The following is a 16,209-nucleotide window of genomic DNA, read 5'->3' as shown; positions in this document are numbered from 1 at the left end:
CTTAGTAAGGCTTATATAGATGGAATTGCAGTAATCCGGTCTAGAGAGGATAGTAGATTGAACGAGGACGGTAAAGTGAGAATGATGAAAGCAGGATCTCGCCTTCCTCAACATATGAAGGCAAAAGAAGCATTTTTTTATCAAAGAGTTGAGGTGATCGTCGAAGGAGAGAGAGGAGTCTATGACGATGCCTAGGACTTTGATTGAAAACTCAAGCTCAAGAGTGGGTCCAGAAGGTAATGGGATGGAGGTGGGTAAATTATCTAATGTTGGGCCGAGCCAAAGTAGTTTTGTTTTGGACTCATTCAGTTTCATTTGTACAGATTGGGCCCAGGATTGGAGATTCGTAATACAAGTGGATATATTCTCAGCGAGGTTAGAGAGGTTCAAGTTGGTCTCAAGGAGGATGAGGATGTCATCGGCGTAGGTGTAGAGAGTTTCTAAGGGGGATAGATGAAGGAGTTTCAGAGAGGACATGTAGATGTTGAAAAGGATAGGAGAGAGGGGGGAGCCTTGTGGGACTTCACATTTCGGTTTCCAGGGGGGGGATGAAGTACCGTTTAAGTTAACGGTGTAGGAGCGGAAGCGTAGGAATTTCGAGAACCAATCTAGGACTATGGAGCTTATGCCTATTTCGGAGAGTTGGAAGATAAGGATATCCTGATGGACGACGTCGAAAGCTGCGGATAGGTCGAATTGTAGGAAAACAGCAAATTTGTTGCGAGAATGGAGTTGTTGCACCTTAGAGATTAGTGAGGCCAGAAGGGATTCGGTGCTGAAGTTGGGTCTGAAGCCGAATTGGTGGGGTAGGAGGATAGAGAATCTTTCTAGGTAGGATGAAAGTTGAGTGGATATGATGGATTCTAATAACTTGGTTAGGAGGGGGATATTTGCTATTGGGCGGTAGTTTGATGGTATGGAGGAGTCAAGGTCGGCCTTTTTCAATAGAGGGGCCAATGAAATATGTCCCATGTCGGGGGAGAAGAGGCCCAATGTTAGGGCTGAGTTTATAAGTTCGGTGAGGGAGGCGATGGCCTGTGTAGAGGTGTTCTCGAATAGGTAGGAGGGGAAAGGGTCCAAGGTGCACTTGCAAGTTTTTAGTTTGAGGCAAAGTTTGGAGACTTGCAATTCGGAAACGAGTTCGAAGACGGTCCAGGATCTGTCGGCTGGAATGGGGGTGGAGACAGGTAAGGTAGGGTTGGGGTCAGTAGAGACCAGGGAGTTGTAGGAGACTGTTCAAGTCTAAGAAGTCAACTGCAGTTTCTACCTGTGTTAAAGTGTGGAGGACTTTCCAGCATTGATGTACCCAAGAATGTGTGGAGCCGTTTTCAGCTCCAGTTTTGGTGGTGTTTGCTTTTCTCCAAGCGGGCCTTGACAAGGGCCTCACCATGGCTTCACTTCAGTTCCAAGTTGCTGGACTCTCTTGTTTCAGAGCTTGGGACTGTAGACCTACGCTAGTGTCTCATCCTGACATTGCTAGATTTCTGAAGAGTGCTCTCTGTATTAAACTATCGATCAAGCCTAATGTGGTTCTCAAAGATCTCTCCAAGGTTCCATTCGAGCCTCTGGAAGAAGCGTTCCTTTTGGCAAGGCGAGTCTTGGAGCTGCAGGCTCTTTCTTGTAGAGCCTTCCCTTAGAATTTCGGAGACTAGGATTTCTCTCTGCATTGTTCCTTCTTTTCTACCAAAGGTGGTTTCTCCATTTCATGTTAATCAGGAGGTACGTTTGCCTGTCTTCTAACGTAGGAAAAAGGACTGCATATTGAGGAATTCAGACATGGGAAGAGTGCTTCTTCACTATCAAGTCACCAACAAGTTTAGACTTTCTGACCATCTGTGCTGACTCATTCAGCTAAGTGGAGCACGCCCGCTTCCAAGGTCATGATCTCTAGATGGATCTGTAAGGCCATTTCTTTAGCCTATATTGTCTGTGGGAAGCATTCGACTAGAAGTGTAGCTTCGCCATGGGTGGAAGCTAGGGCACGCACTCCAGAAGAGATTTGTAGAGTTGGAACTTGGTCCACTCTCCACACATTTGCAAAGTTTTACAGCAGGGGTGGGGAACTCCGGTCCTCGAGGGCCGAAATCCAGTCGGGTTTTCAGGATTTCCCCAATGAATATGCATTGAAAGCAATGCATGCAAATAGATCTTATGCATATTCATTGGGGCAATCCTGAAAACCCGACTGGATTACGGCCCTCGAGGACCGGAGTTCCCTACCCCTGTTTTACAGAGTGGATGTTGTGGCTTGAGAGGACTGTGCATTTGGTTTCTCTTTATTTTGGACTGGCGCAGTCAGCTCGCCCTAAATTCCTGGGACTGCTTTGATACGTTCTGCTTGTCTAGAATGATACACCTATTAAACTGGAAAAAGAGATTGTTCTTACCTTGATAATATCTTTTCCAGTAGATAGGTATGTCATTCTAGACTCCCGCCCTTCCTGTGCCTGCTTATTGTCTCATTTTGTTTATGCTTCTTTAAGTAATTTCTTAGATGCCAGTCAGCCCTTTGGGCCCTGGAGAATTCTGTATAATACGTTTTAGCGTCTGCAGAGCTACTACCCAAGCTCCTTTGATGCTTCTGTTGGCTGTTAACTTGGTGGTTCAGCGTTCAAATGTTATTTTGTTTAAGCAGAACAGTTGATTTATTTGGGAAATTTCCCATTATCCCAGGACAAGCAGGCATGATATTCTCACATGTGGGTGACGTCATCTACGGAGCCCCAGCGCGGACAGCTTTTCAAGCAAACTTGATTGAAGTTTCAAGTTTGCTACACTGCACCACGCATGTGCATGCCTTCTTGCCCACTAGAGGGCGCATCCCCACCTCGTGGTCCTCAGTTCAGTTTTTTCCGCGGAGCCAGAAGCCCTGTGGAAATTGAGCTCCTATTTTTCTGCCTTCTGACACCGCGTCTGGGTTATTTAGCTCGGTAGCTGTGCTTTATTTGTTGTTTTTCCTTCATAGTCCGTCGTTTATCGTCAAAAAAAAAAAAGGTTTTATTTCTTCCGTTCGGCTCCGGGGGCTCCCGGGAGCCGCGGCCGCGGGACGTCGTTCGTTCCCGGCCCCTTTTCATTTTCATGTCCCGTCCCTTGACGGGCTTTAAGAAATGCACCCGGTGTGATCGGTTGCTGTCAATTACCGATCCGCACCGGTGGTGCTTGCTTTGCTTAGGTCCGGAGCACCCTACTGACTCCTGTGAAAGGTGCTCCACTTTTCAATCCAGAGCGCTCCACCGACGCTGTGCCCGGATGGCGGAGCTCTTCTCTGTGGACCCCGCGGCGGGGAAGGCCTCGACGTCGGCCTTGGCCTCGACCTCGGCCTCGGGTCCCTCGACCTCGCCGCGACCCTCGACTTCCTCGAAGCCTGCCGCCTCGACCAAGCCTGCCTCGGGTAAGTCCTCGCTTCCATCCTCGACTCCAGGGTCAGCGAAGAAGCCATCCTCAGGCTCCTCAACAACGGGGGGGGGGGGTCGTCTTCGGCCCCGCCCCGAGTGTCGAAGCCTAGTGCCCTGAGGGAATACTCGAGACCGAGGTCGCCCTCCAGGGAGCACCCCCCGGCCCCAGACCTACCGGCCATGATGGGGATTCCGGCCTTCCAGGACTTGCTCCGAGCCCTCATTACCTCGGAGCTGTCCGGGGCTCTTGAACACCTGCAGCAGGCCTTGGCCTCGACTGCTCCGGCCTCGACTGCCCCGGCGTCAGCGGCCTCGGTCTCGGTGCCCTCGGCTTCGGCCCCCGGGGTGCTTCCAACCTCGACCCCGACCTTGCCCTCGACCTCGGTTGACCAGCCTGAGAGAAGCGTACGGCCTCGGGACAAGGTGCGTCGGGTTCGGAGGATCTCTTCCACGTCCTCTTCCTCGAGATCCTCCCGGGGCTCCTCGCCCTCGGGTCGGCCTCGGGCGAGGCGCCGGCCAAGGAAGCCCAAGCGTTCTCGAGGTTCTCCTCGGAGACACGGTCGCTCCTCGCCGAGCGGAGGTGAGACGTTGCGTGTCTCGGAGCTCCGCCTTGACAATCCGAGGCTTTTCCGGCCCTCCGTTGGACGGGGTTCGCAAGACTCCTCGCCGAGACGGAAGGGGCGTGCCTCGGTGCCTCGTACCCCGGGGACTTCCCCCAAGGGATCCTCGGGGCATAGGTGGTCCCCAACTCCTTCGAGGTCGCTCGGTGTGGCCTCCTGGGGATCGGGGTCTGGTAGGGAGCCGCGGTATTCCCGCGAGGCTTCCCCCTTCTGCTCGGCGGGAAGGACTTCCCGTACTCCTTCCCCGCCTTCTAGGCCCTCTTCCTTCTCGAACTTCGTGCAGGATATGGCACGTGCTTTGGGCCTGGACTTACTTGCTGGGTCTCAGTATACGAAGGAGTTTTTGGAGGAACAAGACTTGCCCAATCCCCTGAGAGAAACTCCTCGTCTGCCTCTCAATAAGGTCCTTCACCAGACCTTCCTGAGAAATTTGGACTCCCCTCTTACAGTCACAGCGGTGCCGTCTAAGATGGAGTCCAAGTACCGGACCATCCCATGTAAGGGCTTCGAGAAAGCACAACTGTCTCACCAGTCGTAGCTCGTGGAGTCGGCGCTCAAGAAGTCGCAGCCCTCCAAGGTCTCGGCGGCGGTCCCGCCCGGACGGGAAGGGCGGACCCTGGACAAGTTTGGTCGTCGCCTCTATTCCAATTCATTGATGGCTACCAGGGTCCTCAATTATGCCTTTACTTTTTCCTCCTATCTTCGAAGCATGGTGAAAGACTTGCCTCGCTATCAAGGGGTCATGCCGGATTCCCATAAGGAGGGTTTTGCCACGTTCATGTCCAACCTCTCTCAATTGCGTCTGTACCTGTTCCACGCAGTTTACGACGCATTTGAATTGGCCTCGAGGGTATCCGCCTTTGCAGTGGCAATGCGTCGGCTGGCATGGCTCCGTACGCTTGATATGGACCCTAACTTGCAGGAATGTCTGGCCAATCTACCCTGTGTTGGCTCAGAATTATTTGATGAGTCCCTGGAGGCGGCGACCAAACGTTTGTCGGAACAGGAGTGCTCCCTTGCCTCCTTGGTCCGTCCCAAACCTCGGGCCCCGCCGCAGAAACCATTCCGGCCTCCCCCGAGGAGATACCCGCAGAAGTCCACACCGGCCTTCTCTAGGCCCCCGCCGAGGCGCCCGCCGCAACAGGGGAGAGGAGCCCAACAAAAACCTCAGGCGCCGGGGGCGTCCAAGCCGGCGCTGTCTTTTTGACGTGATGTGCGGATGGGGGCGGGCCCCCTCCGCACTCTCGCCGGACCCCCTTCCTATCGGGGGTCGGCTCCGGGCCTTTTATCTGGCCTGGACCGGGATCACATCAGATGCTTGGGTGCTCCGGATTATCTCCGAGGGCTACTCTCTAAATTTCTCAGCTACGCCGCCGGATCATCCGCCGGGAGCTTGCCCATGCGCCCGGACCCAGCTTCCTCTTCTCCTCGCGGAAGCCAGGGCCTTGTTGAGCCTTCGGGCGGTGGAACCTGTACCCCCCGACCAACGGGGGTGGGGGTTTTACTCCCGTTACTTTTTGGTCCCAAAGAAGACCGGGGACTTACGGCCCATTTTGGACCTCCGGAAGCTCAACAAGTTCCTGGTCCGGGAGAAGTTCCGTATGTTATCGCTTCCGGTTTTGTACCCTCTGTTGGAGGAAGGGGACTGGATGTGCTCCCTAGACTTGAAGGAAGCATATACCCATGTTCCGGTGCATCCCGCCTTCCGCAAATTCCTACGGTTTCAGGTGGGGGAGTTGCACCTCCAATATCGGGTCCTCCCCTTCGGACCGGCTTCATCCCCTCGAGTCTTCACGAAGTGTATGGTGGTAGTCGCCGCAGCCCTACGATCTCGGGGGCTACAGGTCTTTCCCTACCTGGACGATTGGCTGATCAAGGCCCCAACCAGGGAGGGGGTTATCTCAGCGACCCGACAGACTATCATCTTCCTTCAACATCTGGAGTTCGAAGTGAATTTCCCCAAGTCTCAGTTGTGCCCGGCTCAATCCCTTCAGTTTATCGGAGCCGTGCTGGACACGGTTCGCCTCCGTTCGTTCCTCCCTCCTCCTCGGTTGGAGGCTCTGCTTCGGTTGAGTCGCCAGGTTTCTCTGCTGCCCGCAGTATCGGCTCAGCGCATGATGATGCTTCTGGGCCACATGGCATCGACGGTCCATGTCACTCCGTTCGCCCGGTTGCATCTGAGGCTTCCTCAGTGGACCTTGGCCTCTCAGTTGCGACAGGATTGCGATCCAGTCTCTTGTCCGATAACGGTGACTCCTTCTTTGAGACGCTCGCTCCGTTGGTGGACAAACTCTTCCAATCTTTCAGGGGGTTTGCTCTTTCTCGTTCCTCCGCACCGCAAGGTTTTGACCACGGACTCCTCGGAGTACACGTGGGGGGCTCATCTCGACGGTCTGCGGACCCAGGGTCTAGGGTCCGCAGAGGACCGCCTTTGTCACATCAATGTGTTGGAGCTTCGTGCCATTTTTCTGGCGGCTCGAGCGTTCTGCCACCTGCTCCACGATCAGGTAGTCCTCGTGCGAACGGACAACCAGGTGGCAATGTATTATGTGAACAAACAAGGGGGAACGGGTTCTTGGCCCCTGTGCCAGGAAGCCCTGCGCCTTTGGGAATGGGCGGTTTCCCAGAACATCTTCCTACGTGCGGTTTACATCCAGGGAGAAAAGAATTGCCTAGCGGACAAACTCAGTCGTCTTCTCCAGCCGCACGAGTGGTCGTTGAACTCCTGAGTTCTGCGCGAGGTCTTCGACCGCTGGAGGACGCCTCAGGTGGATCTGTTTGCCTCACCGGAGACCCGCAAACTGCCTCTTTATTGTTCGCGGATGTACTCCCCGGACCATCTTGAGGCAGATGCCTTTCTTCTCGACTGGGAAGGGAGGTTCCTTTATGCGTTTCCTCCTTTTCCTCTGATCTTGAGGACGCTGGTGCATCTCAAATCGACCAGAGCCACTATGATTCTCATTGCGCCTCATTGGCCTCGTCAACATTGGTTCTCCCTACTCCTTCAACTCAGTGTCAGGGAGCCTCTGTTTCTGCCTGTTTTTCCCTCTCTGCTGTCTCAGAGTCGGGGTTCGCTGTTGCATCCCAATCTTCAGTCTTTACATCTGACCGCTTGGTTCCTTCCCCTTTGACTTCGATTCCTCTTTCTCAGTCTGTGAGGGAGGTTCTGGAGGCCTCGCGTAAGGTCTCGACTAGGCTTTGCTATTCCCAGAAGTGGACCAGATTTTCATCTTGGTGTTCCTCGAACCGTTTGGACCCGAGTTCGGTCCCAGTGTCTTCGGTGCTGGAATATTTGTTGCATCTGTCTAAGTCTGGACTGAAGACGACTTCCATTCGGGTGCATCTCAGTGCCATTGCGGCCTTCCATCGCCCTCTAGAGGGTCGATCTCTTTCTCTTCATCCTCTGGTTGCGCGTTTCATGAAGGGTCTCGTGAATGTTCATCCTCCTCTGAAACCTCCTCCTATTGTTTGAGATCTTAATGTAGTCCTAGCTCAACTGATGAAGCCTCCTTTTGAGCCTATCGACAAATCTCTTCTTAAGTTTCTCACTTGGAAGGTGGTCTTTTTGATTGCGCTCATGTCCGCTCGTCGGATTAGTGAGCTGCAGGCTTTGGTTGCGGATCCACCTTTTACGGTGTTTCATCATGACAAGGTGGTTCTTCGCACCCATCCAAAATTTTTGCCTAAGGTTGTGTCTGATTTCCACCTCAATCAGTCCATTGTTCTTCCGGTGTTCTTCCCGAAGCCCCACTCTCATCCTGGTGAGGCCGCACTTCACACGCTTGACTGTAAGAGGGCGTTGGCATTTTATCTCCAACGTACCAAGTCTCATCGGAAGGTTCCTCAGTTGTTTTTGTCCTTTGATCCTAATCGATTGGGACATCCTGTTTCCAAGCGCACCTTGTCCAACTGGTTGGCTGCTTGTATTTCTTTTTGCTACGCTCAGGCTGGTCTTCCGCTCCATGGTCGAGTCATGGGGCATAAGGTCCGGGCTATGGCAGCTTCTGTTGCTTTCCTCCGGTCTACTCCTGTGGAGGACATATGCAAGGCTGCCACTTGGTCTTCGGTTCATACGTTCACCTCCCACTACTGTCTGGACACTTTGTCCAGAAGCGACGGCCGGTTTGTCCAGTCGGTGTTACGTAACCTGTTTTCCTAAATTGCCACCCTCCCACCTGCCCTTTTTTGGTTGGCTTGGAGGTCACCCACATGTGAGAATATCATGCCTGCTTGTCCTGGGATAAAGCACAGTTACTTACCGTAACAGGTGTTATCCAGAGACAGCAGGCATATATTCTCACAACCCGCCCACCTCCCCGGGGATGGCTTCTTTGCTAGTTATGGAACTGAGGACCACGAGGTGGGGATGCGCCCTCTAGTGGGCAAGAAGGCATGCACATGCGTGGTGCAGTGTAGCAAACTTGAAACGTCAATCAAGTTTGCTTGAAAAGCTGTCCGCGCTGGGGCTCCGTAGATGACGTCACCCACATGTGAGAATATATGCCTGCTGTCCCTGGATAACACCTGTTACGGTAAGTAACTGTGCTTTTTTGTCCCTACTTCCCATTGTATCCAAGGAGCTCTTCAGTGCTTGGGTATTAACTGCAGGTGGCAGTAGAGCTCTCAGAGAAATAGGAAGGACCAGAAAAAAATCCAGAATGGATTCCTTCTGCATATGTCTCACAGCCATGGAGAGAGAATCTGCTTGTCTAGAATGACACAACTGTCTACTGGAAAAGATATTATCATAGTAAGGACATAATCTCTTTTTCTACCCTGGTAATTAAGTTACCAAATGCATAATACTAAACATGGATTTATTTCATATTTTTCTATAATTATTTCACAGTGAAAATGCTCAAAATATATCCATGTCTTCTGGAACTGTGGTGCATGGTCGACACTTCCACCATGCTAATACACAGATATCTTTGGTGAAAACAGCTGCTCAGAGGTAAATCTTCCTTGTGTTTTCTATGGTTTTTTTAATCACCAGATGTCTGTTTTCTTAAATCTGATTGATCTGTTTTTCTTCATTATGGTAAATATTTTTTTATGATGATCTTGGCTAATTCTAGTACTAGTTCTACCGGTGTCAACAGTATTTTAATTTTTTTCCTGAAAATGATGCTTTCATTGAAAGAGACCTCTGAAATTTATACTGTTATCATTGCTTCAAGAAGGTTGTTAAAGCAGAGGGAGCCATCTCTCACTTGAATAAGGTATTAGTAATAACTGGTTAAAATATTTAATGAAATTTAAAATAAGGCAATAGAAAGAAGACTTTCCTATGTATTGATTGAATTTTGAGATGAACAAGCACTGGACCTTATTAAAAGTAGCAACAGTTTGTTTGAAGACAAGCAACTTTCCTAACAAGAGCCCCAATTCAGTAAAGTCAGCGATCGTCGCTAAACCTGTTTTCACAGGTTTAGCGACAATCACTGCTACCCACCTGATTCACTAAATGGCCTACTGCGTATTTTCTGACCCGACCCATGCAAATGAGTAAAACCACATGCAAAATAGCCAAGTGATTAATTCATTTAACATTTGCTTGGCTATTTTGCATCAGGGTTTACTATCCTGAAACCTGACTGCTGTAGACCCATCGACTATTGTGTTACCGACAAGTCTGCCGTTTTTTTTGACAGGTCTGCCGGGTTTTTTTTTTTTAAAATTCATTTTTTTTCCATGGATTACACACACAAAATATCTGCCCCATAAAAAAAATGAATAAAAAACAGGCAGACCTGTCAAAAAACTGCCCCCCCAACAAACACGCCCCCTCCCTGACGACCCACAAATGGCAGGAAGGGTGCCCGCTTCCTCTCACCGCGCAGAAAAATATGGCAGGAGGGAAGCCCAGTCTGTCCTGCCATCGGCCCCCTCCTCCCTGCCCACCCGCGGCGAGCCGAACACCCACCTGACGAACACCCACGCTTAAAAATATGGCAGGAGGGATGCCCACTCCCTCCTGTCATCGACCCCTCTCCTTCCCCCAAACAAACAGCAGTAGGGATGCCTATTCCTGCCACCGGAAGGCGGACACCCCCTCCTCCTTCCCATGCCTTAAAGTTGGGAGCAGGAGGAGTGCTCAGTCCCTCCTGCATCAGCCTCCTCTGATGCAATGCGGGCCTTAGACCCCGCCCTGGTGTATCATGTGATACACGGGGAGGGGCCTAAGGCCCTGATTGTCTCATGTGCCTCAGGCTCCTCCCTTGGGGATGGGCTTGAGGTACCTGAGCCAATCAGGGACTTCCTTAGGGATGAGTCTGATTGGCCAAAACAATGCAAATCCTTGCAAATCATTTGCATGCAAACAAGATAGTGACTCAATTGCTGTTTCAGAATCGGGCAGAGAATTGCCAACAGCTATCTTTAGTAAATCAGAGCCAAGGTTTTGCTTTGAGCACACTGTCAAAGGAATTCAAACAATTAACAAATTTCTTAATAACCTCTTCATAATTTTTATTCAGGCCATCTCTTCCACAGAGAAGTAATTTTTGTAGTTTTCTCTTGTTTTCAAAATATCCTGGATAGCAAGTCATGAGGACAAACACATTTTATATTGAAATATTAATTAAATTTTATTCCTTAGTTTCTAGGTGCAGCTGTGTGTCAGTCCTGCCATGGCTTTTGCTAAGAGAACCTGTATTAACAATTGACTTCATATCTTACCGGTTATGAGCACAAAAAACCCAAATCAATCAATAATTGAGTTATGAAACCAGCCACTACATTTAGATTTTTGAATATTGTATAGTTGAAATTCACAATTTGACAAAAACAATTATATTGGATAATAGTGTGCACAAATATAGGGGGTTTGCATCTTATCTTTTTCTCTTTCATATTTTAAGCAATCTGGACCGAAAAGAAAGGTAAGATGTTTCTTGATAAAACAAAGCATGAGTTTAATTTGAAAATGTTTATTTTGTTAAAATGTCTAAAATCAGCTTTGTGTGTGCTTATTTATGATGTCAGAAATACTTTGAAGTGTAATCACACAGCTCTATAAGAACACGCGGTGGCCCTTAGGTCAAAGACCAGTGCCCTATTTGAGTCTAGCTTTACCTGCATATGTTCTGTTCTAACAGGAGCTTATCCAACCTTTTCTTGAATCCCTTAAGGGTGCTTTCCCCTATAACAGCCTCTGGAAGAGCGTTCCAGATTTCTACCACTCTCTGGGTGAAGAAGAACTTCCTTACGTTTGTACAGAATCTATTCCCTTTTAACTTTAGCGAGTGCCCTTTCATTCTCTTCACCTTGGAGAGGGTGAACAATCTCTCTCTACTAAGTTAATTCCCTTCAATATCTTGAATGTTTTGATCATGTCCTCTCTGTCTCCTCTTTTCAAGGGAGAAGAGGCCCAGTTTATCTAGCCTCTCATTGTATGGCAACTCCTCCAGTCCCTTAACCATTTTTGTCGCTCTTCTCTGGACCCTTTCAAGAAGTACTATGTCCTTTTTCATGTACAGCGACCAGTGTTGGATGCTGTATTTCAGGTGGGGGCGTACCATGGCCCAGTACAACGGCATGATAACCTTTTCAGATCTGTTTGTGATCCCCTTCTTAATCATTCCTAGCATTCTGCTTGCCCTTTTCGCCACCGCCGCACATTGCGTGGACAGTTTCATTGACTTGTCTACAAGTACTCCCAAGTCTCTTTCCTGGGGCTCTCTCCAAGTATAGCATCGGACATCCTGTATTTGTGCATATGATTTTTGTTACTGACGTGCATCACCTTGCACTTATACACGTTGAACCTCATTTGCCATTTCACGGCCCATTCCTCAAGTGTGTGTGTCTCGTTGTAAGTCTTCGCAATCCTTCTGTGTCCTCACTACTCTGAATAACTCTCAGTATTTGTGGCCCATGAGTAATACCACTCGAAAGGATTGAAACCAGCAGCTTTAAGCTGAAAGTTGTATCATAGTATCACCACTATTACTTTTGTATACTCATCAACAAATTAGCTGTCTGAAGTATTCTGTGACTTTTTCTCCATTCTACTCTGGCCAGAGGAGTATAATCTCACTGGTTTGTGGAAATTTACTGCACATTTAAGTCTTTTGAATTCTCCTATCATGGTTTAGGACAGCGTTGTCAAGCTTGCGGCCTGGGAGCCACATGTGGCCCGCCAGGTACTATTTTGAGGCCCTCGGTATGTTTATCATAATCACAAAAGTAAAATAAAACAGTTTCTTGATTATATGTCTATTTATCTATAAATTACAATATTATTATTAAGACTTAGCCAAAAGGAAAGATTTATAAATTACAGTATAATCTTGTTATAACAGACTCGCTTATAACGGAACATTGCTTATAGTGGATGAGGTCCGCTGGTCCTGGCCGTGTGCCTTTATAAACATACAGAAAATCATTGCATATAGCGGACTCACATATAACAGACTTTCGGATATAACAGACAACCAATTTGGTCCCCAGAGCCGTATTTAGCTGTAGTTTTGTTCGGCTATAATGGACATGCAGGCTCTGCCTACAAGGCGCATGGCATGCTGGTGATATAGTATCAAAATGCAGCCTAGAAGAAAATGACAGAGTATTTTTCTTTCCAGTACAGTACGACATAATGCTTTAGAACATCTTTTAGTGTTCTGGTTTTGCAATCGTTTCATGCCATTCCAATTTTTTGCTGAGTTTTGTTCTTGATGTTGCTGATATGGTTGTGCAGTGACTGTTGTTCATTGTTTGAACGTTGTTTCAAGTTGACATAAATACATTTTTTTTAAACGCAACTCTGGATATAACGGACTGTTTTTCCAGGTCCTTTAAAGTCTGTTATAATGCGATTATACTGTATAAAGAGTTTTACCTCATGCAAAATTGTCATTTCTTTAATAAGACATTAAATATTCTTTCTGAGGCCCTCCAAGTACCTACAAATCCAAAATGTGGCCCTGCAAAGGGTTTGAGTTTGAGGACCACTGGTTTAGGAAGTACAACTGTTCATTCATATACCTCCAGAATTCATAGTGTGACAGGGCCTGATGGCTTGGTGAAAACTTTTTTTTATTTTTGTACTAGATTATCTTCAAAATGGTTGTAAACTTCTCTGTCAGAAGTATGTAAAAATGGTCAAGCAAGGTTCTTTCCATTGTAAATGAATACAGCTCTTATCACATTGATTCTTAAGCAGGGGGAGGATTTCTCTCTACTACCATAATAAATCTGTCAAAATTGTGTTGCAATAAAAATACTTTGATTTAAATAATTGTCCATTCCATAGAAATAGCTTCCATTAACACTTTTAACAGGAAGAAAAGCATCGGATCCCTGCACGCTGCCAGAACTAGTCTTGCAGGCAGTGCTAGAAAGGGAAACCACTGGCTGAAAAACCTACTTTATTATAGTGCCCACCCTTCATGCCTCTGCTTTTAAAGCAATCATTGCTATACTTGCAGTCTCTGAATAACTTTCACAAAACTGTATGAAGTAGTATATGCAGGAGTGTGTTACTTATCTTCCGATGCTTTTCTGGTGCTAGGATGCCATTTTTATCTCTATCCACTTCTGGTGCTGGGACGCCATTTTTGTCTCTATTCACTCATTGCCGTTCCCAATGCCTACTGCTTATGGGAAGATTTCTCTCAGTATTGATTCTAAATTATTATGTCAGGTTAGTGGCCAAATCTTTGCATATAAAATTGGCTGCTTCCTCTTCATCCTGCTAGACCAGTCCAGACTAAGTTATTCTTCATATCACAGCACCTTAAGAGGATTAGTCATAGACCTTGGCAGTGCTACTGTGTGTACTTGACTCACACACAGCAAAATTGCACCAAGATCGTCATTGGTCTCAAAAATCTTTTATTTTTAAATTTATACTTTTAGATATACGTTTCTGTTTTAGTTCAGTATAAATAAATAAATAAATATTCATCTCTGTCAATGCGGCTAGGGCAGTGGTAGGCAAACTCATTAGTCAAAAGAGCCAAAGATCAGCAGTACAACGATTAAGATTTCTTTTGAGAGCCATACCCCGCGCCCGCTTGTGCTATGTCAACATGACTGACACCCCGCTCGCCCGCACGCAGTCGAAATTGATTCGTGGCAGAGCCTAGAGAATGACACGGGGAAAAAATTTGTCTCCTTTCCCGTCCCCGCGAGCTCGGTCCCCGTCCCCGCACACCATCTGATCCCATCCACACAAGCCTCAAATAATTTTATACTGAACTTATATTAAAGTATAAAAAGAAACAATATTCTGTACAATTGTCAATTTATAAATCAGCATCTTCTCCCCACTCTCTCTTCCTTCAGCGTCCTCAGCCCACTCTCTCTCCACTTCCCTTCAGCGCACACACATAAAAACAAGCAAGCAATTTTATATTGTTTTCATTCTATTCATTCATAGAAATTAAAGTCTTAAATAATGCCAGTCACATAACAAAACATGATTTTACAAAAATAATTCTCTGCTCAGTCAAGCCTGCAAGGATTACTAGATGTCTTTCAGCAGCTCCCCTCCTTCCCTCCCCCTTATCTTCGTGGCCAAGTCAAAATGATCTACCAACAATAAAATTTAAAAAAACACAAAGCACACTGTACGCAGCGAAAATGTTAATTATCATTTATATTCCGCGGGTTTTCAAAGAGGTCAAAGCAGATGACTGTATGCAATGTCACCTCAGTAACAACTATACAAAAATAGACAAATATACCCCCTCCCTTTTTACTAAACTGCAATAGAGGTTTTTAGCGAAGGGAGCTGTGCTGAATGCCCTGCGTTGCGTTGCTCATAGGCTCCCTGCGCTAAAAAATGCTATTGCGGTTTAGTAAAAGGGGGCCATAGTGCAGAATATAGACAGCAGATATAAATTTTCAAAACGGACACATTTTGACCACTAAATTGAAAATAAAATAATTTTTCCTATCTTTGTTTGGTAATTTCATCAGTCTCTGGTTGCACTTTATTCTTCTCACTGTGCATCTAATACAGTGGTCTCAAACTCGTGGCCCGGGGGCCACATGCGGCCCGCCAGGTACTATGTTGAGGCCCTCGGTATGTCACCATTGTTCTGGAACATCGCTCATCTCACTGCTGTAACCTAACGCAAGCGCTTTCCTGCATATGTATGCGATTGTGAGGTGGAGTGGAGAGGACAATCGCATATAGACACAGGAAAGTGCTTGCGTGAGGTTACAGCAGTGAGGCGGGCAATGTTCCAGAACGTAAGGTAACCATTGGAGGCAGTGCAGCTTGTGCATGTGTACGTAATCTCATGAACTCTCATGAAATTTGGCACCTCTCCTGGTGGTGACTGTTTGATGTAAGATGGCGGTTGTGTCCGGTGCTGGAGGAGGTGAGAGCTGAAGGCGGTTGCGGACACGACCACCGGACACTTAAGGCACAAGTTGGATATTGATTCTCCCACCTCTACATAAAAGCCTAGAGGACTACACCAAAATCTTGTCTCTTGTAGTTGATATTTTAGAATCTAAATCACAATTTTGCATGAGGTAAAACTCGTTATAATTTATAAATCTTTCCTTAATTGCTTCTGATAATTTCAGCTATACACAGCTGAAAGCAGTGCAACATGCAGAAAGTGAAAAACTATCTAAACTTCACTTTCTGCATGTTGCACTGCTTTCAACCGTGTATAGCTGAAATTATCAGAAGCAATTAAGGAAAGATTTATAAACTATAACACATTTTACCTCATGCAAAGTTGTCATTTCTTTAATAAGACATTAACTATTTTTTCTGCGGCCCTCCAAGTACCTACAAATCCAAAATGTGGCCCTGCAAAGGGTTTGAGTTTGAAACCGCTGATCTAGATGGACAAGCAATTTATTCCAGGCATAGGGAGCACCTAGATGAAAGGAACAAAGTCTGAAATTAGCAGTGGAGGAGAAAGGTACAGCTAAGACCAGCATTCCATTTATTGACATAATAAACTTTGCCTGCATCATTGTACGCCCGTCTGCAGTTTTCTTTGTTTTGTTCTCATACCCCTAACTGCAGACCTTGTTGGTTCTTCTTTGTTGTTTTCTCTGACATTTAAATACCTACATGGATTAAATGCACATGAGGCAAGTCTCTTATCAATTGAAAGGAAGCTTTGGAATGAGGAGGCATAGGATGAAGGTGAAAGGGAATAGATTTAGAAGTAATCTCAGGAAATACTTTTTCACAGAAATGGTGCTAAATGTGTGGAACT

General features: G+C 47.2%; 1 protein-coding gene across 11 annotated transcripts in view; it reads left to right on the top strand.

The window, feature by feature from the left end:
• Positions 1-16,209, top strand: part of SENP6 (SUMO specific peptidase 6) — a 373,212-nt gene that overhangs the window by 115,178 nt on the left and 241,825 nt on the right. For 6 of the 11 annotated variants that reach the window (XM_033935430.1, XM_033935424.1, XM_033935422.1 and 3 more), the window contains 2 exons: positions 8,865-8,969; positions 10,879-10,899. The exons of 3 other annotated variants lie outside the window; for them this stretch is intronic. In XM_033935430.1, coding sequence (XP_033791321.1) covers positions 8,865-8,969; positions 10,879-10,899 — 126 coding nt within the window. The remainder of the gene's footprint in view (positions 1-8,864; positions 8,970-10,878; positions 10,900-16,209) is intronic. 2 more of the 11 variants (XM_033935423.1, XM_033935431.1) reach the window with 1 other exon arrangement.

This window comes from Geotrypetes seraphini, chromosome 3 (assembly GCF_902459505.1).
Source record: "Geotrypetes seraphini chromosome 3, aGeoSer1.1, whole genome shotgun sequence".
In the NCBI taxonomy this organism is placed as follows: Eukaryota; Metazoa; Chordata; class Amphibia; order Gymnophiona; family Dermophiidae; genus Geotrypetes; species Geotrypetes seraphini.
Note: the sequence above shows the minus strand (reverse complement) of the source record. Positions and strands in the feature narration are given on the sequence as shown.